The 20,558-nt window shown below is 42.9% G+C and overlaps 1 protein-coding gene across 1 annotated transcript in view; it reads left to right on the top strand.

The window, feature by feature from the left end:
- The window catches only part of RSU1 (Ras suppressor protein 1), a 212,002-nt gene that overhangs the window by 28,857 nt on the left and 162,587 nt on the right, over window positions 1–20,558 (top strand). Inside the window, exons 3-4 of the mRNA XM_002717423.6 lie at window positions 3,115–3,165; window positions 19,996–20,116. Coding sequence (XP_002717469.1) covers window positions 3,115–3,165; window positions 19,996–20,116 — 172 coding nt within the window. The remainder of the gene's footprint in view (window positions 1–3,114; window positions 3,166–19,995; window positions 20,117–20,558) is intronic.

The raw sequence follows: 20,558 nt of genomic DNA, 5'->3' as shown, positions 1-20,558 counted from the left end.
TGTGGTGCCAACATCCCATATGAGCACTGGTTCGTTCCCAGCTGCTCCACTTCCGATCCAGCTCTGCTGTGGCCTGGGAGAGCAGTGGAGGATGGCCCAAGTCCTTGGGCCCCTGCACCTGCATGGGAGACCAGGAAGAAGCTCCTGGCTCCTGGCTTCGAATCAGCACAGCTCCTGCCATTGTGGCCAATTGGGGAGTGAACCAGTGGAGGGAAGACCTCTCTCTCTCTTTAACTCTCTCTCTCTTTCTTTCTCTCTCTCTCTCCTCTCTCTCTCTAACTCTGATTTTCAACTAAATAAATAAATCTTTGAAAAAATATAGATAGTGGGAACCGTATGGCTATTAGAGGTGTGTGTGAGAGAGAGAAAAAGAGAGAGGGAGAGAGGAGAATGCTCTGGGTCTATCCCGTGAGAGGGACTGAGAAGACTAACACTCCATTAGCAATGATTTTGGCTTATGAATACCATTTCTTCCCAGAAAGAACCAGAGCTCATTAGAGAAATGTCTAATTCCAGGGCTGTGGCAGAAGAAATTGAAGATGAGCTTACATATCTTGTACCAGAAGGCAACCAAGTGCTCAAAAACATACTGGGGATGTGTCCAAAGGACTTAGAAGCCAGCTTGGTTATGCTCTCTTTGGCCATATCAGCATCAACATTAATAATAATGATAGATTATAAACCATTGACTAAAATAAGAAACCACAAAACCCCATAAATCGAAAATCAATACATCGTTCTTTCTTTCTCCTTTTTTTTTTTTGGGGACAGGCAGAGTTAGTGAGAGAGAGAGAGGCAGAGAGAAAGGTTTTCCTTTTTCCGTTGGTTCGCTCCCCAAGTGGCCGCTACGGCCTGTGTGTTGCGGCTGGTGTGCTGCGCTGATGCAAAGCCAGGAGCCAGGTGCTTCTTCCTAGTCTCCCATGCGGGTGCAGGGCCCAAGCACTTGGGCCATCCTCCACTGCACTCCTGGGCCACAGCAGAGAGCTGGCCTGGAAGAGGGGCAACCGGGACAGAATCCGGCGCCCTGACCAGGACTAGAACCCGGTGTGCCGGCGCCACAGGCGGAGGATTAGCCTAGTGAGCCACGGCGCCGGCCCCATCGTTCTTTTTCGACAGCACGGCGGGTGACTTCTAGGCCAGACAATTCTTGGTAGTAAATTGGGCTGCCCTGTGCAATGTCCATGTTTGTTGACTTTCCTGGCCTCCACCCACTCAACCACTGCTTCTTTAGACCAGTGCCCCCCAGTAGAAATGGATAGTGAGCCCCGTATGAAAATTCTGCAGTTGTTGGAATCTGTCTGCCGACATTGCCAAATGTCCCATGGGAGAGCCCAGCTGCCTTGATTGGGGACCATGAAATGCATGAATAAATTCAATTTGGTGACAAATATGGTATTTGTGCCTCAGCCTATATGTCTATCACCCCAAAAAGACTCGTTGTAAAGGGGCAAAGAATAAACTGGCAGTGGAGAATCCTGGCAGGCGTCAGCCATGAACAGGATGTTCTTCAGCAATAGGACGAATCAAAATGGGTACCACTGCGGGGACGCAGTGAGACAAGCCAGGAATCTCTGCCTTGTCTGCCAGACATGCATAACCACCACCCAATCAGGAATCCACGCAGGGCAAACCCCCACAGAGGAACCTAATGCACAATAATCTGGCCTGTGACCTTTCCATTGCCAACGACATAAAAGTCCAGGGGAGGGAAGCTGTTAGCCCAGAGGAAACCAAAGAGACTTAATAGTTGCATGCATGCATTGTGGATTCTCAACCGGGCTCTGTCGTAAGGGAAACCACTGGACCTGCGGAGAAACTTGGATGCAGGTGTGGATTCAGTGGTCATAGTGTATCAGGTTAACTTTTTGATGTTGATGGTTGTGTAGCAGAATGTTTTATTTATAGGAGATATGCTTTAAATTTTATGGGGCAGCAGGCCAGCAGCTTAACCTTAATGGTTCAGGCCAGGAAAATGGGTTTTTGTGTTGTATTTTGAACTTTTCTGTAACTTGGTGATGTTTTCAATAAAAAACAAACACACATGCAGACGCGTGGTCAGGAGTGATGCATAGGCATTTTCTCCTAAACATGCCAGGGTCCAACACCAAGACCCGTCTAGAGAAAAATTTGTCATATTCTCTCTTTAAGGCAAAAACTCTTGTTGCATTAATATAATATTCTTACATAAAGTGTATTAGAAAACATTAAAAATCCGTTTCTTGTTTATGTATGTATATCTGAGGATACTTCAAAAACTTTGTGGAGAAGTAGAATTAAAAGGTAAGTTGATTTTGGTGCAAAAAGGTTTTTGCATTTCATGCGTAGTTTTTTCATAATATGAACTGTTCAGACTCTTAAAGATCCTTTGTTGTGTATGTGTGTAGTAATGAGCACACAGTAAAGTTTCAGAATCTAAAGTAGGAAGCAAGTTACTTTTTAAAAAGTTATGAATTTGTATATGTATTTTTTAATTTAGAAAAACCATTCTTTATGCAAGAAAAACCGTTCTTTAAGCAGATCTAATCTCATTGAACAAATTAAACTTCCATAACAATGTTTGAAACTGGCAAGCACTCTGCATTTCACATCAGTGCTTTGAAATGTCAACCAAAAACATGGTTAGAGAAGGTGGTAGAAGGTTCTGACTCCAATCATCGAGTAGTGCACAGAAGAATTTTCAGATGGGTCATGGACACGAAGCAGAACGCTGCTGGCCTTTCGTTGCATGTTCTGTTTTCGTTACGGTGCTGGATTTTCAGCACAGGTGAGGTCTCTGTGCCTCTTGGGCTCTTGGTCGGCTGTTCTGAGTGGCATGCTTTATTGAGATGGATCACCAAGGTTAGGCCCAAGCACAGCTAACCAGCCCTTGTGTTGTGGGATTCTGTGACATCAATCTCATTAGCACTAACTTGCTGTGCTAATTGCACCGTTAATTGCATGACTTTTCTTCATTTGCTCTAACACTTAGCAGATAGCATTATGTAAATCCCTGGGTCTGTTCTGCTGAGCGGTAGGGAACACTTCAACCTGTGAGGATGATTCAGCAGTTTACCTGAGAGTACGGGTGTAATTTGGATATGTAACTGACTGTGATTTTTTTTTTTCTTTTTGCAGTCACTTTATCCCATATCACGCAACTGGTTCTGAGCCACAACAAGCTAACGAGTAAGTTACCTTTTTCGTTTATTGCACAGATTTTGCAGATTCTAGTGTTGTTTTCTTTTAAAAAACTAATGATGAACGATTACTTGAGGGAACCTAAAAGTTCCTGTGGTGACACTAAGATACACGCATGTTGCCCTACTGTAGTTTGTCCTGTGCTCTGTTAGGAGGAGTCTTTCCTGTTGTCGGTGAAAACCTAAGAGAAAGAGGTCATTGTTCCCTGCCTGATTCCATTTGGGGTAGTGAAGGCTGTGGTGACCCTAACTGTGGGATCTTTTGGTCACCATTAGAGTAAGAGTTCTTTGTTCTCATCTGTTTTTCCTCCTGAAGAGGAAAAGATTTAACAGTGAATATGCTTTCCTTCCCTGCTTGATTGGTAGGGGAGCCCCACAAAATTGTATACATTACCGTCTGCCTTTTTTAAAGTTTTGAGTTTGGTTTCCCAAAACCGAACCAAACAGAAATTTGCTTAGATATCAGAAGTGTCATGGTATGGTTAGCATACAGTTGGATTAATACTTGTTTTAGTGAGAAAGTCTTGTGTGCTTGATAGGCCATTTTATTCTTGAAGCTGTGGCTTTAAAGAGTTTCATGACAAGGACCCACTCTCCTTTCTCATTCCTAATTGACTGTCACTTCTTTGCGCTTGCCATATTTCCTGCAGACTTGAGTGGTTTTCTAATCGTGTGGCAAGAATTTGTTAGGGAGCTTTGCGAGTCCAATGAAACTGAGCAGAATGTCATATTGAGGGATTTGTGTTGTGTATTTATGTATGTGTGGATGTGTGTGTGTGTGCATTGTATATGGCTCCAAGTGGTGTCACAGAGCTGTTGATAATGGAGAATTGAGAGTGGCAGTGAGGGCCTCTCGTGTGCAGGAAACAGGCAGATTCATTCATTTTTACCAAAGTGCTATTTGTAAGACAAAGGCAGAGTGTGGAACCATTGTCACATTTAAGTAGGGGTGGCCACAGATGCTGCCAGTGAGACCCACAAGTCACGTGGGATCTTTGTGACAACAGGAAGTATGTTGCTAGTTTCAGTGTATGGCCCTCCTGCCCACAGAGACCCTAATCCCACTTGAGAGGGAATTTGCGATTGGTTTGGAAGAGTGGACTGCATGATCCCTAAATGGCCCAAAGATTTTGTGAGCAGAAATTCCTGGCGATGTCCATTGCACAATTCATAAAAGCGTTTCTGAATTACTAAGCTTACCATTGTGAGATCTGCATCGTCATTACGGGAAGCCAGCTTATGTGTGAACAACAAAGTCCTGTTACATCATTCGTTGATCTGTCCTTTCCGAAACTTGCAATTTATTTCTTTTTACATGGTCCACAAAGATAGAAATCTCGGGGATCAGTGGCTCAGCTTCTTGTTCCAGGCCTGTTAAATTAATTTACAGAGGCATAAATAAGGAGTTAAATTGTGTCAGTGTTCTTCAAGAGGCTGACTGAAAGAATCCAAACTCTTGCTGTTTCTTCTTTGCTGTTGTTGTTAGTTTTGATTTGTTTCCCCCCCTCCATTTAGACACTTTTGACCTAAGCCAGAAACTCTAATTAAACGGCTCTGTAAATTCTGTTTCAAGCCATTCTAAGTGTCAGTGACACCCGATCCGTTCCGCTAAGGTCAAATTAGCATCTTTTACTATTTTTCTGGCATTTAAATGAATGACTTTGCTATGGTTTTTCAACTGTTTATAGTAAATATGTCCATTTGATGGAATTATAAATATGCATTAAATGTAAGTGGCTGAAGCACACCCTCCTGTCACTTTTTATTCTAATCAGTGTCTTTCACGTCCCATGTTTTTAATAGGGACTGGCTGACAATGCTACATTAAAACCACTGGGACTTAAGAGACAAACCCCTCAGCACTGCTTTTATCTTGCGGAATTATTTGTGTTTTTCTCCAAGTATGCCAATTACACTGTTCTCTGACATTTCTCTGGAGTCCTTATGGACCGAGGGACTGGCTCACTGCAACCAGGACCTTGATTTGAGAACTCCTGTTTACCTGAGTTGTTATCTGCAAGGGGCATCAGAACAGTGTGACACTGGACTGGCATCCCGTTTCCTCCTGCTGTCTTTGACCGTGGTGGGTCTGCCTGGGGCAGTAAGAGTGAGGCCGTGAGAAAAGCAAAAGGCAGGCTGTGTGAGCCTAAAATTCCTCTCAATTTTGTAAGCAGAAATTCCTGAGTCTTTCTACACGTGGTTCATAGAAATATTTCAAAAGTGCCACACAAGCCTCTGTGATGGCTTCATCACATTATAGTGGAACTATTTAAATTTAAACTTGGGGTTGGGGTTATTGTGATGGGTTTTAGGTAAAGGCAACAGGGGAATTAATCTGCCTGCTGTGACTTTCCTAGAGAAGTACAAAGCAGTTTCCAAAAAGTGCCGGCAAGATATGTATTACAAAAAAACTGGACGTGGGTTTCAGGGTTTTTTTTTTTTTCTTCTTGCACCAAAATAAGTTAACTTTTAATTCCATTTCCACAAAACTATACGTGTGTGTGTGTGTGTGTGTGGTGGCATCTTTTTCTTCTGCCTTTCTGCTATGCCTGGGGAAGTTCTGCTGGGACTCCAGCATGGATCCTTACTAGTATAGTGGGAGAAGTTTCAGAGTGAAGATGGTTTTAGAAACACTGCTTTCCCTGAGGCCCTGCCTGCAATGCCACACCTGGTGGAAGGGGGCGCCCTCTCTGCCTTTCACAAGCTGCCCTACTCCAGCCCGACGGCCTGTGCCCACCTTTCTTCCGCATGGTCCTGTAAGAAGGTGCATACCTCTGCTTTTCTACCTGGGATCTAACCTGCCTTCCTCCCTCCTCCCCGTGCCACTCCCTCCCCATCCTCACCTGGGGAGCCCCTGCCTGCTCTCATCCACTTGAAAACTTTCTCCAAATTCCTGTTGCATGTGAACTCTTCTAATATCAATGTCCTTCTGTCACTTTTTGTTTCTTCTCTCTCCTCCCCAAGATTTTAAGCTGTTGTTGAAGGCAGGGACCATTTCTTGTACGTTAATAGCGGCTCTTGAGCACATAGTGGTAAACCCTTGATGGTTACTTAAGGGGAGGAGACAGATGTCAGGGAAGGCCAGGGTGGGAATGGAGGCCTGAGACGAAGTGGGAATGTCAGGACTAGCTTCTTCAGGGAACAGGGATTTGAGTAGATGTGGCTGCCTCTGTGATCTGACTTGCAAACGTGGTATATTCATTTCATATATGCATGACTGCCCATTCTCTCAAAAAAGGAAAATCACGTGATGCCCCAGCAATGGACGTCCACCTGGCATTTACAGATGTAGGGGCCTTTCACAGCTGAGGACTGATGTGCTGTGATGGTGCCGCTTGTGCACCCAAGAACCCGCAGGTCGAGAAATTTCCAAGGGTGTGGCTTCCACCCAGCCAGCCACTGCAGAGCCCTCGCCGTGTTCCCCTTCCTCCTACCACTTTAGGGCTCACTGATGCTTGGATCTCTTCCTCTTTCACTTAAAGTTCGTTTGATATATTTAAGACCCTAAATTATGGGCTAAGTTCCCTACATGATTAGTTGTATTCTAAGTGTCTTATGCTTAAGAACCCCGTCTTCTACTTAGGGTGTATCCCACCCGCTTGGAAGTGTCCAAAGCTTGTTGAACAGGAAAGAGGCACTCGCTTCATACCAGCTGACTCATGCATTCACCTGCTGATGAGCTGTGCTGAGCGCCAGCACTTTGAGGCGATACCCCACGGCTTGTTGGCTGTGTTACCCTGTGCAGGCAATATAAGGAACGACATTTGACCTAGCGGTGCAGGCTCTTGTTGGGACACCCTTGTGCCCTGGCAGAGTGCCTGGGTTTGAGCCCCAGCTCCACTTGCAATTCCTGCATCCTGCGAATGTAGACCCTGTGAGGCAGCAGCGGATGGTTGAAGTATTTAGGCTCCTGCCACCCACGTGGGAGGCCTGGATTGAGTTCTGGTCTCCTGGTTTTGGCCTGGCCCATCCCCAGCCAGTGAGAGCATTTGAGGAGTGAATCAGCAGATGGCAGTTGTGTCTGTCTGCTTCTGTTTCTGCCTCTCAAATTAAAAAAAAAAAAAAATTTAAAGAAGCCAGTGTATCAATTAGTCCACAGGTTGTCTTCTTTTGTCTCCTCGCTCTGCTTTCTCCCAGTTAACATTTGTTGAGACTTCTTCAATCTGTTCCTTAATCTGATCTCTTGGTTTCATGTTGTATAGGAATGTTAACTTTGTAAATGTTTTTCAATTTTTTTTTTTAATCTTAAAAAAGGAATTTCAAAATAGCTGGAAGGAGGACTTTGAATGGTCACCGAAAAGAAATAATGCATTTCTGAGGTGATGAATATTCTGATTATCCTGATTTGATTCTTGCACAATGTATACCTGTTATCAGAACATCACACTGTACCCTATACATTTGTAAATCATCAGGAATTTCTTTTGGAGACAACCATTTTGAGACATGGCCACTAGAGGACACTGTTGAGATATGTATGTCCCCCTACATCTTGCACTAAAGCCTACAAACCAACTTGGTGTTCTCTGAAGAGTTTTTTCCCTACAGACTACTCAGTTCTGTAACCCAGGGCATGTTGCCATTGCCATTAACATGGAACAGTTTTACCATATTGAAATAAATCCTGTAAGGAGTTACGTTTTTCATAGAGCAGTTTTACCACATTGAAAGTAAATCCTATAAGGAGTTATGTTTTTCTGTTTGGCTCCTAAAATTATATATTCAGTTCTACATATCAATTTTTTAGTGCTTATTATGGCTACTTTTTTAAGTTAGAAGCATTTCTTCAAATATCCTTAGATTGGAAGAATTTTATTGCCATCAATTGTACAGGGTATACAAGGAGTCTTCAAAATATTCATGGAAATGTGTATTATTAAAAAATGCATGGATTTTAAAAATTTGTTTTATCAAAATAACCTTACCTACTTTTATTTTCTACAGACTTCTTGAAGTAACCTCATTTATGAGATTTTTTAAATAATTTAAATATTTATATAACAGATTTGAAATAAGTCTGTAAAACTCAGGAAAATGTACTTTTGTGTATATTTATACTGATTCTTATACTACCTAATGCCACTGTGTAGGAAGACTACTGTGCATTATGAAATGAACTAGATTCTTCATCAGTGATAAAACAATCTCTGAATATTAATATTTTAATGTGAAGCTTCTCTTAATTTTTAAAAATAGCCCCAACAACTATGTCCATATACAAATACTGCAAACCTCTGACGCTACATTTTTTTATTTGGTGACCCCTACACGTTGAGAATTAAGCATTCACTTTATTGTGCAAGAAAATGACAAAGGCTATCTTTTTGTTCAGTGTAGACACCCAGCAACCACCCAGCAACGCAAACCTTTCGTAAGTGTGGGTCTCTGAATATCATTGCTTAATTTCATTCTTGATGTTCTGTCAGTAAAACCTTCTCCGAGGCTTTCGCAATTCTGCCTGCAGTTTCAGGTCTTAGCTGTGACCATATCTTGTGATTTAATGTATTGCAAATGTCTAGGCAGATAATAAACCTAAGTTTTATGGCAAAACTTGAGTTTTTTACTATTTCCTGTTAGCTATAGCTTAGGTATGGATTTCAAATTACAGTGAACAAGAAAATGCTTTGATATTTTCTTTAGTGATTTTAGTAATTTAATTTCTTCATCAAGGATGTTCTAAGTACATAGAGAAGTTAATATTTTGAAATTTTGTGCAGATATATGCATTGATAGGATATGTACCCTGTTTTATTATAAATTCATGAAGCAGCATGTTCCACAGGAAAATACTGCATTTTCAAAATAAGGAGATACAATTATAATGAAGAAAATTAAGCAGCTTTTAAAAAGCATAGTAAATTGAAATCCTTACAGGCATAATAGATTGTTGGCATGAATGAGAAAAGTTAACTGCCCCCATTCATAAAAATGACCTTCACCACTCTTCCAGGACCTTGCCTTACCTAAGTCTCTAGTTATTCCTTCTTTCATAGATTATTTGTCACGCCTTATGCAAAAGTTCTTGTGCATGGCTTGTATGAAATTAAACTGCGAGGGGGAATATGCAAAGTGAATCATCTCTGTGTCATGAATTTATCTTGTGACAATATCAAAACAACTTGCTGCCTGAATTTTAACAGAATATGGATGTATTTATAATATAGAGGCTATGATCAATAGCTTATTTTTTTAATTAATGCACATTCATCAGTATGTTACTATGCTACACTTGCAAGATTGAAGTTAGAAAAATACATACATAGTCTTTCTGAGTCTGACAGCTATTAATTAAGCAGTATCTATCAGATGGTACCATTAGTCTGGTTACCATGAAAAATTACCTGCAGTTGGGTGTGAGTGGTTGGTTTTGGCTTAAGTAAGCAGGTGAGACCATGATATAGTAAAGTCTGGTGGCCCTGGGGGTCCAGAACCAGTACAGTCCAAGGCCCCTGGGTGAAATGGGAGGAGCTTGATTTCCAGGGCAGTTCACCCCCTTCTGATAGACAGTCACCCTCCTTATGCCTTTGGTGCCAGAACGTGCCTATTCTAGAGTCTCTTCTCTTAGGGGTCTGTTCTGTGTTAAGAGGAAGGTGGCTAATGTGGAGCGTATCATTTCTTCCACAATATGCTTTTAAAATGGAGCCGTGTCAATCATGAGAGCTTCAGAATAAGCCAGGTGCAGGGGATTCTCACCTCCAAATTGTAACTAGCCCATTTGGGGGTTGAGCTTGAAAAGGCCACTTTTGCAATTTATAGTAGAACTCCTATCAAATGGAAAATTTTACATATAGATGTTCTTTTGCCTGTTTCTCTACATGAAGTTTAAGGTATGTGCTCACCTGAGTGTGTGGAGGAGAGTACACCAGATACACTAAGAAGTACGGTATCTAGGGACATAGATTCTTTTAAACTAGAGCATTTCTTCTTAGCTCTTCTTAAGTCGCTGAGTTTGTTAAAGAATAGTATGAAAGCAGTGACATGGTCCCCAGGAGAGTGCACATCAAGGTTATGCTTCTGTCTGGATTCTCCAGCCCATCTGTGGATTCTTAAAGGGTCCATGTATCTCAGATTCAGAAGCCCTGGATGTGGAAAAGCGAACACTGGACTATGTGATTTTCAATGTAAAGTGAAACTCTTCTTAAAAATGTCTTAGGAGTCATGACCTTATTTATCCGCTTAAATTTACATTTTGTTAAGTAAGAATTTTAATCTTGTAACTCTCATCCTTGAATGTAATGCATATGTGTGTATGTATATATATATATATATATAAACTATACCTATTATATAATAGATATATACATACATTTTTAAAGTTCCAATAAAATCCTTGAGGTTGCCTTTTTCCTTTTTTCTTTCCTTTTCTTTCTCTGCACCAGTCTAACATAACTGACTCCCAGTTAAAAAACTGACACAATTTTCTGCTGTTTTGAAGCTGAACCCTCTTTTGTGTAAATATTTGTGGTTCCCTTTCGCTGATGTCTCCACCTGCCTCTCTGTGTTTTTTTCTAGTCACCTGCTTATTATGTGAAGTTTCTGCCCTCCTCTCCAAGTCTTGCTCACCCTTCAAGACGCTGAGAAAGCTTTACTTCCAACTGAACTAGGACTGGGTGGAAATGAAATCCAAGGCACTGCATGGCCTACTGGCAGGACAACACTGCTCATCCCTAGTACTTCCAGTGGGAAGCGAAGGAGAGGACAGGGCTCAGTTCACTGAACCCTTGCTCTGTGTCAGGTAGCAGAGAGAGACTTAACGTTAAGGTTAAGTACCTGGTGCTAGAAGGTGGCAGGGCTTCCTGTTTGGCTTCCAAGCCTCTGCGCTTACTGTTTCTCCTGCTGCCTCTCCCGATGAGGTCTGCGTGTCGTTTAAATGGCCCAGCCTGGTAAATCTTTGAGCTTGCAAGTAAGGCATATTTCCCTGGCTTATATCCTTATGTGTTCACTTAGGACAGCAAGGAAAATTGCTACATTTATTTTATTTATTTATTTTCAGGCCTTTTTGAGTGATGAGAGGATTTTTTTTTTATTCTCATTTATCCTGAAAGGCCTGGAGCCCAGAACTGCATCCAGATCTCCCATTTGGGTGGCAGGAACCCAGGTGCTTGAACTATTACCTGCTGCTATGCAGGGTGTGCATTCACGAGAACCTGGCTCCAAAGTGGAGCCAGGACTCAAACCAGGCACTGTGACATGGATGTGGGTGTCCCAAGTGGCAAACCAACTGCCTTGCCAAATGCCTGCCCAGAATTGCTGAATTATAAAAGGCAATATTGTTATAGAAGGGGTATATCAAAGCCACTGGATGGGTTTTGAGGGTTTTTCTCATCCTGGACATCTTTCCCCAGTTCCCCTGCCTTCTCTCCTCATGCTGTTACTGTGTACCTCAGCCTCTGTACACAAAGGCCGGCCAGGAAGAGGAGCCATTCAGGGTGGCTTCTAGCCGAAGCAACTCTGTTTCCAAAGACCATAGCTGTTGACAAAGCATTCCATCTCTGTGTATGTGTGTTTATGAGAGAGATGTAAAGAATTCCACTTGTTCACTGTCTACCTCTTAATGTTCATAAGCAGGCATTGAATGTGTCTCTGTATATACATGGGCACTTCAAAAAGATCATGGAAAAGTGAGACTGAAGGTTTATTTTGGTATATAAATATTTGAAACTCATGCACAGAGGGCTCTTCAAAAACTTCATGGAAAATGAGTATTGGGACAAAGCTATGCGTGGATTTCAAAAATTTTTGCATAAAAAACTTAATTCCATTTCCACCAACTCTTCCAAGTACCCTCATATTTATATATTGTTTCTGTTGTACATAATAAATCAGTACACACACACACACACACACGAAAGCCTCTTGATTGCTGATTTTTCCTGTCACTGAACTTGCTTCCTTCATTTGCTGTCTTCCTTCTTGCTCTGCGTTTCAGAATGTCCTGGACATCTTCCGTAGAGGAGCCTCTGTCCGTTTCTTACCCTTCCCTGGTTCACTTCCTCCCAGTCCTCCGATGCCATTTCCTTGGTCTCTGTGCTGCTTCTCTCACCCAGCTCCTTACTGATGTTTGCTCAGTTTTGTGGTGCAGTACAACAGAGCTGGAGTGTCACTCAGTGTGTTTCTACAAGAATTCACCCCCAAGATTGCATGGGAAGTTAATACAAGCTTCAGACGTTAACTGATTTTTTTTATCCACTAAGAATAATTCCATGCTTGTCAACTTTTTAGGAGATGTGTTTGGTTATGCATATGCATTTTTTTTATAGCTTGGGAATCTACATTTTTGCATGTTTGGCTTTATACTATGAAACCTGCCTTATTGCTTGTTTGTACCTTTTCCCCTAATTTTTCTATAATTGGTTATTCTCATTGCTGCCAAATGAGTAGGTCTTTTTTTTTTTTCCCTACTAAAATTACTCAAGCTGCAACATCCCAGGAGGGCCATGGTAGCGTGGTCGGTTACAAAAAGTATGCACTTCTGAGTGTGGGTGTGCAGTATACTTGCTGATTAACCAGTAGAGCACTGCTGTCATTACTTATAAAGCTAATTCTGTTTTGGGGAGAGGGTGTTGGCTTGTATTGAGGTTAGATATTTTGCTATTTAATTCTTACCTTGAGGAACATGTAGAACCTTTGAAATAAGAATTTGTTTCACTGTTTGATAAACTTATGTTTTTGAATAACCTGTAACTACTGTAATTCACAGTTTTAATGGTTGCTTTGGGGGAAGTCCCATAAAAATCTGTGAAGCCAGTTATCATTAGTATACATTTGAACTTCAAACTAAAGTGGTAATATATAATTAGTTCATTATCTACCTCATGTTTTTGGCCAGAAAACAAAGGTAATTAATCACTCTAAGTACAGTTGACCTTTTTTGCATATAAAATTCTGAAGAGCATGAGTATTTGCATGCAAGAATGAAAAGATTCTTCTTTACGTGGAATCGTTAAAATGGCATTGAGGACCCTGATTCCTCATTTGCGAAAGGATTGACGTGAATCTGATTAGTCTAGACATCACGTCTGTGGCGGGAATAGACTAAGGTGTCCCAACTGTTGTAGCTGAAGATTAAAAGGGCTGTGCTTCTACTTTGATGATCAGTGCGCCGAGTCATGCCTCTTACAGTTTCTGTTTATTCGACTTCTCACCTTGACTCAATTAGTCCGAAAGGGACCATTGTTAACCATTCTCATATTTCTCAGTGGGCAAAGACTGGTTTGCTTTCTCGTTTTCTCTTCCATGGTTGTTTCCTCCTGGACTGTGTGTGTCATGGGGAGTCTCACTTTGGTTCATGAAATGTCACATGTTGAGTCACTTTTCCTTTTTTAAAGATTTATTTATTTGGGAGGCAGAGTTTCAGAGAGACAGGGAGAGACAGAGATCTTCCCCTATTTCACTCCCTAAGTGGCTGCAATGGCTGGAGCTGAGCCAAGCCAAAGCCAGGAGCCTGGAACTTCATCTGGGCCCCCACATAGGTGCAGGGGCCCAAAGACTTGGGCCATGCTCTGCTGTTTTCTTCTTTTTTTTTTTTTTAAATTTTTTTCATTTTTTATTTATTTGACAGGTAGAGTTAGACAGTGAGAGAGAGAGAGACAGAGAGAAAGGCCTTCCTTCCGTTGGTTCACTCCCCAAATGGTCGCTAAGGCCGGTGCTGCGCCAATCTGAAGCCAGGAACCAGGTGCTTCCTCCTGGTCTCCCATGCAGGTGCAAGGGCCCAAGCACTTGGGCCATCCTCCACTGCCTTCCCAGGCCATAGCAGAGAGCTGGACTGGAAGAGGAGCAACTGGGACAGAATCCGGCACCATATGGGATGCCGGCACTGCAGGTGGAGGATTAACCTAGTGCGCCACGGCACTGGCCCCCATCCTCTGCTGTTTTCCCAGACACATTAGTAGGGAGCTGGAATGGAATTGGTTGGCTGGGACTTGAACCAGTGTTCATATGGGATGCAGAGTCACTTTTCTAGTGACTTGGTTGCAGGAATGCACATTAGGAATCTAAGAAACTGAAGCTGACTTAATAGCCTTTATCTTTCTCTTTTGTTTAAAAAGAAAAAAAGGCAGTAGAAGCGAGGAACATAGCTCAGAGCAGGCAATTTCATTTCTTACAGCAATAAACAGAATTCTCATATGTAAACATAAATATGTCAGATTTTTAGAAGCAGAGCTGTTATTTCAGCGTGACTCCTCCTGTGTTTTATCTTTGGGGAGTATTCGGCCTGAAGGTCAGTGGCACTTTGGAGTCACTAGAAATAGACATGGGACATGCATACCATGATGCCACCATGTCTTTGCACCAGCTGTGGCACTCCCATGAAGTCCCTCTCCTAAGTCTCCCCCTTCTGTCCCTGGGGATAGTCATAGCCCTTCACTGGCTTTCTAGACAGGAGGCAAAAGCCAACCCATCGGTCCCCCATTTTGAGGACTCAGGGCTGGGTCCCCTGGCTTCCAGACCCTAGCTCAGGAATTGCCAGAACAAAAAGCTGCTGCAGAAATAGCTGGGTAGGGTGTCGCTGTCACTCCCCAGAAGTTTGGTGGAGCTGGCAGGGTGAGGTCACCTCCACATTCCAAGCCTGTGCCCATGACAGAAGCTTCCATGTGTGCTGAGCAGAGCAGCTCTGGCTTCCCGGCAGCGTGGGTGCTGATGGGTGCCCGGTCTCTTAGTGTCCTTCCGCAGCTGAACGGGTCCTGGCTGGTGGGGCGAACCATATGGTTCTAACGACCCTTGCACGACCCTGCAGCCCTGCCCGTGGGCTGTGCCCAGGCGCAGCCCCCATCCTTATGTTTCCCACAGCACCTGCTGTTCCCAGAGCCTGTCGCTTTTCACACTTTCGTTTCTTTGCCTCAGGGGCCACAGATGCTTCTGCTCATAAAGCCCCCAGATGCACTGCTCCCTGGGCTGCTCTGTGTGTGCTGACACCCAACACACTACAGTGGGGCCCCCTGTTTTGTACATCCTTCCATGTGGCCGTGCCTGGTTATGAGGAATTTGCTGCTCAACAACTTTGTTCAGTGGGCTAGTGGATTCCAGACTTTCTTTCCTCTGAGTGTGGAACCTCCAGTGCTGATTCCACCATAGATGTCCTTGTGGGGAAGCAGAAAGTGGCCTGGTTCTTCACTTTGCATCAGTCCCCAGGTGCAGCAGGAGTCTCAACCTGGGGCTCATGAATCGTGTTCTCATCAGCATTACTGGGTGGAGGCAGGGACTTAGGCTGTGGTTAATAATCTTGATGTCTCTGAGGCATTGAAAGTTTCCTGAACCATAGTGTGGTTCCCAGGAGAGGTGCAGCCCTGGGAACTTGTCGGAAATGCAGATTCCTGGGCCCCGTCCCAAACTTACCCAGATACTTCGGGGAAGTCCCCATCGGTGATTCTGCTGGGCTCTGTGGTGAGAGCCCTCCTGCTCTGGAGCAGACAGTGTGATAGAACTTTCGGCAGCCGTGGAACCGCCTAGACCACATGTGACTGTTGAGATCTTGCAGTACAGCTACTGACTCCAAACCATGGAATTACTCATTTTATTTCAGCTCGTCTAGATTTAATTTTAAATAGCTGCATGAGTCTAGTGTGTTTCCACCAGACAGTCCACCTCCAGAGTATGTGCTGCTATTTGTCATTGCATGGATAAACCCCTGGAAAGCTTTAGATGTAAATTATTGGTTATAGAACTTAGAATTTTATTTTCTAGAACAAAATTCTCCCAAAGTGAGATTCCTGCTGTCACAGCAGTTTATTTGGATTCTCCTTTGGTCAGGAGGCAGGGGCAGTTTGCTGGTTACTGGCTCCTGGGGGAAGCAGGGTCTGAGTGTGGGACTGACTATGTGAGAGCAGCGCCTGGTGGCTCTACCTGCTGTAAAAAGAACTGATGATGGTGACAGATACCCGACCTTTCAGATGGGGTCAATGTGTTGCTCGTGACAAGTGTGGCATCTGTGGTTTCTTATAGTTGGAGTACAGGTCCATCCCTCATGTCCAGTGATGTGTGTGTGTGTGTGTGTTTAAGATTTATTTATTTGAAAGGCAGAGTTCGAGAGAGAGAGGGAGTGACAGAGGTCTTCCATCCACTGGTTTATTCCCTAGATGGCTGTAATGGCTAGAACTGGGTCAATCTGAAGCCAGGAGCCAGGAACAACTTCTGGGTCTTCCACATGGGTGGCAAGGGTCTAAGGACTTGGGCCGTCCTCCACTGCTTTCCCAGGTACATTAGCAGGGAGCTGAATCAGAAGCGGAGCAGCTGGGATTCAAACCAGTGCCCATATGGGATGCCAGTGATGTTACAGGCATGAATTTATCCACAAGGCCACAACACCGCCCCCCAAGGTATATTTTGAGGCCTGCTAGCTAAGGGTGCTTTTAAAAGTGGTGTTAGTGAGATTTTCAGCCACTATGGACTTCTTGTGGGGTGAGGGAGTTGTTGAATTGCCAAATTTGGATTGGTACATCAGATAGATAAAACTGTAGAATAACATAATAACATTCAGGTTGTTTAACTTAGGAGAATATTTTAAAATTATTTACTTGAGAGGCAGAGAACTTGAGATAGGATGAAGGGCTTAGGGGAGAGAGAGTGAGTGAGGTGGGGGGTGGGGGGGAGAGAGAGAGAGAGAGAGGGATCTCCCATCTGCTGTTTCACTCCTCGGATGCCTGCAGTGGCTAAGAGTGGAGCTGAGACCTGGGAGCTCAATCCAGGTCTCGCATGTGAGTGGCAGGAAATCAGTCATTTGAGCCATCACCTGCTGTCTCTTAGGATCCTCATCAGCAGGTAGCTGGAGTCAGGACAGGAGCCAGGAATTGGATTGGGCTGTCGCAAACAGGCATCATAACCAGTGTCTTAATTACTAGGCCAGACGCCAGCACCTGACTTAGGAGTATTTTGAAAGAGAAAAAGAATGGCACTGTGTTTGTTAGTCTGAATTGTTATAGTCCCAGAGAGGCAGTTCCTGGGTTATCATGACATGGCTTTGTCACTTTTTCCAAAACATCATTGGGAGTTCTGGGTCAAGAGAGGTGCCAGCAGTTGTGTGATCCTGTGGCCACAACAGAATGTGACACTTAGGAGTCAGGGAACACCTGAGAAGGGTTGGGACCTTTCTCCCAAATCTAACAACAAGTCTTCAAATTAAAGGAACCATCATCAGCGAAACAGAAAATGATACTAAATGCTCAGGCAGAAGCCAAGTTCTACATGACTGAACTTCCTAATTGAGGGCCCCATCGTTGCATTATTTAAATGCCTGTCATTGATTTTTATAATCCATCTCTTAGCATCATGGAGTGTTAAAATGAGGTAGATGACAGCTTAGAAATGGTCACAATCCAGCCTTATACTCTGAGGTAGAGGCTCAGAGGGGTTGGGAGTTGAACAAGGATACACACAGTGGGTGTAGGGCTCAGTTGGAGGCCCGAGTCAGGCCTGTGTTGCCCAGGCCAGGGTGCCTATGGTTGCACAACACACTGCTCTTCTATTTCTTTTGTGTCCTGGGCTCCTTGGTATCTCTGGACTGAGTCTAGCCTGGAGTCAGAGGGCAGAGTTAGATTGGTAAGAAAGGAATAGTAAGTAGGAACTATAGATGGATAAGAAAGGTGTAGTGAGAAACATGTTGACATTCACCATTTATGTTTTAAATTTCTTCTTTGTGCTAATGTGTCATGTAGATATCTTAAAAACTCCAATAGAATATTTTGACTGGTGAAATATTAGTTATCTTACCATAATAGCTAAAATGATTGTGCCATGTATGTTTATGATTTAGTCACTACTCATATTAGTCATACCACTGATATTGTTAAATGGCTATTTGTTTTTAAACATTTATTTATTTACTTGAAAGAGTTACAAGCAGAGAGGGAAGGAGAGATTGAGAGATATCTTCATCTACTGGTTCACTCCCTAGATGGCTGCAACGGCCAGTGCTGGGTCAGGCCAAAGCCAGGATCCAGGAGCTTCTTCTGGGTCTCCACATGGCTTGCAGGGGCCCAAGCACTTGGATAGTCCTCTGCTGCTTTTCCCAGGCCATTAGAGGGAGCTGGATCAGAAGTGGAGCAGCCAGCATAGGAACTGGCGCCCATATGCTCTGCCAGTGTTTGCAGGCAGTGGCTTTAGCCACTGTGTCAAACATCAGCCCCAAATGGGTGCTTTCTGTGGGGATTAGTTTGTTTTTCAAGAATGAGGCTTGTTTTAGCTTTTCGGCTCTAATACCCCTTCTTTTGTAACTTTCTTTATGGTATGCCTCTCTTTCTTTATTCCTAAACTATGGTGACATCAGATGCGAAGAGCGTGGTGTCCCACCTAGACAGGTCTGAAGTGTTAATTTCTTTTGATATTTACTATGTCTGGGAGAAATTTTTCTGTCATTTAGGGAGACTATTAGCTTTGTGATTTTGACCCCCTCTAGCTTGAGTGGAGCCTAAACAAAGACTTCACATGCACACCAAAAGGCTGGGAAAGGTTTCGTAAATTGAATGTGAGGTTATTGTTTGTGTCCACAAAACAAAGCGCTAAATCACATTTAGCATAATTTGTGGTTTTAAATTGGACTGATTTAGCAAGGAGAGTGAAATAATCTCTCATCCTGTCAAAAAGGCGATACCTTTAGACCAGCATTTAATTGCATTGGCAGAGTAACTTTGGGAAGGCAGCAGTAATTCTGGCTGCATTATTCTTGGTTTGTGGCTAAATTGAGATCATCATTTTCTCTTGGTTTCACTAACGTTATTACTCTTCAAACTAATCAGATGAATGTGGTGAGAGAAGGCTTAGTGGTAGCTGGAGGGTGGGACGGGGAAAGGATAGGGGCTCTGTGTAGCTGTCATTCACCACTTTATGGACGTGAGGAAGGAGTATGGAAAGATGCACTGGGAGACTCAAGGGCATAGTCTGATGAGTTTCTTGGTGATCATTTACCCAAAAAAATGCCATTCATTTGCACAAAAGCGTGCATTCTCTTGAGAGTCTTGGTATTAGTTTATATAAACCATGAACAAGCTCATGGGCCATACAAATGTTTATAGAAGGATTGAATAGAAAATGGGATAGATAAATTATGATCTATTGAACGTGTGCTATCAATTTTAACTTCATACTTTTGAAGTTATGATGCCTTTGGCTGTTAAATTTATGTTCACAGGTATATACTCTGGGGGAAGGGGGGACTTTCACATCTCCAGTGGTTGGTTTTTGCTTTTGATCTACATTCTAGTATTCACAGCAGGCTATTGGGCTGGTTTTCTGGAGGCATATAACAACAGTGTATTGATTTGTTACTAATCTCTTGTGTGTATGTGTGTGTGTGTTGATTTGGTAGATTGAATATTTTATTGTTTATGGTTCATCTTAAATTGTTGTGATTTAATGCAATATTCAGAGGACAGCTTATTGGCTTATTTAGACACCCTGAATTGTACAGTCACTCAGGGAAATGATTTGAAGTTTGCTTTCTTCTGGTAGAGAGGCAAGGAACAGAAAGCATAGTAGTAGTTGCACTTATTTGACATGATACGACTAGTATAAGTGCATATAGGCTCTTTGTGGTCCAGAAATTCTCTTGCCTTTTTGTACTTCCTGCTTTCTTTCTCCTCTTCTATCTGAGACCAACTGTGCAAGCACTTGTCTAATCTCACACATCAATTGTTTCTGCTTCCATTCGATGGTGCACTGTTACCTAAGAAAAATCTACAAAAAATAACCAAGTCCTCTATGTGAATTAGATGGTCATACTGGAGTTACATCTCTCTTTAATTTGAAAGGAAAACAAAATGTGTTGCTGGCATTCCTTGGTAGAGTGAGGTTCCTGGATTCACATTCAGTATTTTTGTTCCCATAGCTGTGCCACCAAACATAGCAGAACTGAAGAACTTGGAAGTGCTCAACTTCTTTAATAACCAGATTGAGGAGCTGCCCACACAGATCAGCAGCCTTCAGAAACTCAAGCACCTGAACCTTGGGTGAGTACAGTATGGAGGAAGGGGAGTGGAGAGAGGGGAGAAGGAAGGGGAGTAAAGAGTGTGGGCAGGGGAGGGCTGCGTTCATATGATTGCATGGGAGGAATGGGTTTCTCATTTCTTTTCATGTTTCTAGGTTTTAAAAAAAGCTTTATTGTTTTAATATATCCTTTCAATGGCCTATATTAGCGAGTATCTATTTGAGAGCTAATTGAGAAGCTAATTGTTGATGCAATAAGGGAGATTTTTATTGTTTTTTGTTTCTAATAAAATTTTATTTCAGTTATGTTGACCAAGAAGGGACTTGTTTGTGTAGCATTAACTGTTCAGAGACATTGTAATGTGCTGTTTTTTCTTTCTGGGTAATACAGAGGTAGTTTACAAAGCACTTTGCTTTCATAGAGAGAGGGATACATTTCCTGATGCTGCTTCCTCCATCCTTGTG

Source organism: Oryctolagus cuniculus, chromosome 13 (genome assembly GCF_051225735.1).
Source record: "Oryctolagus cuniculus isolate XC-2025 breed Fujian yellow rabbit chromosome 13, ASM5122573v1, whole genome shotgun sequence".
Taxonomy (NCBI): Eukaryota; Metazoa; Chordata; class Mammalia; order Lagomorpha; family Leporidae; genus Oryctolagus; species Oryctolagus cuniculus.
Note: the sequence above shows the minus strand (reverse complement) of the source record. Positions and strands in the feature narration are given on the sequence as shown.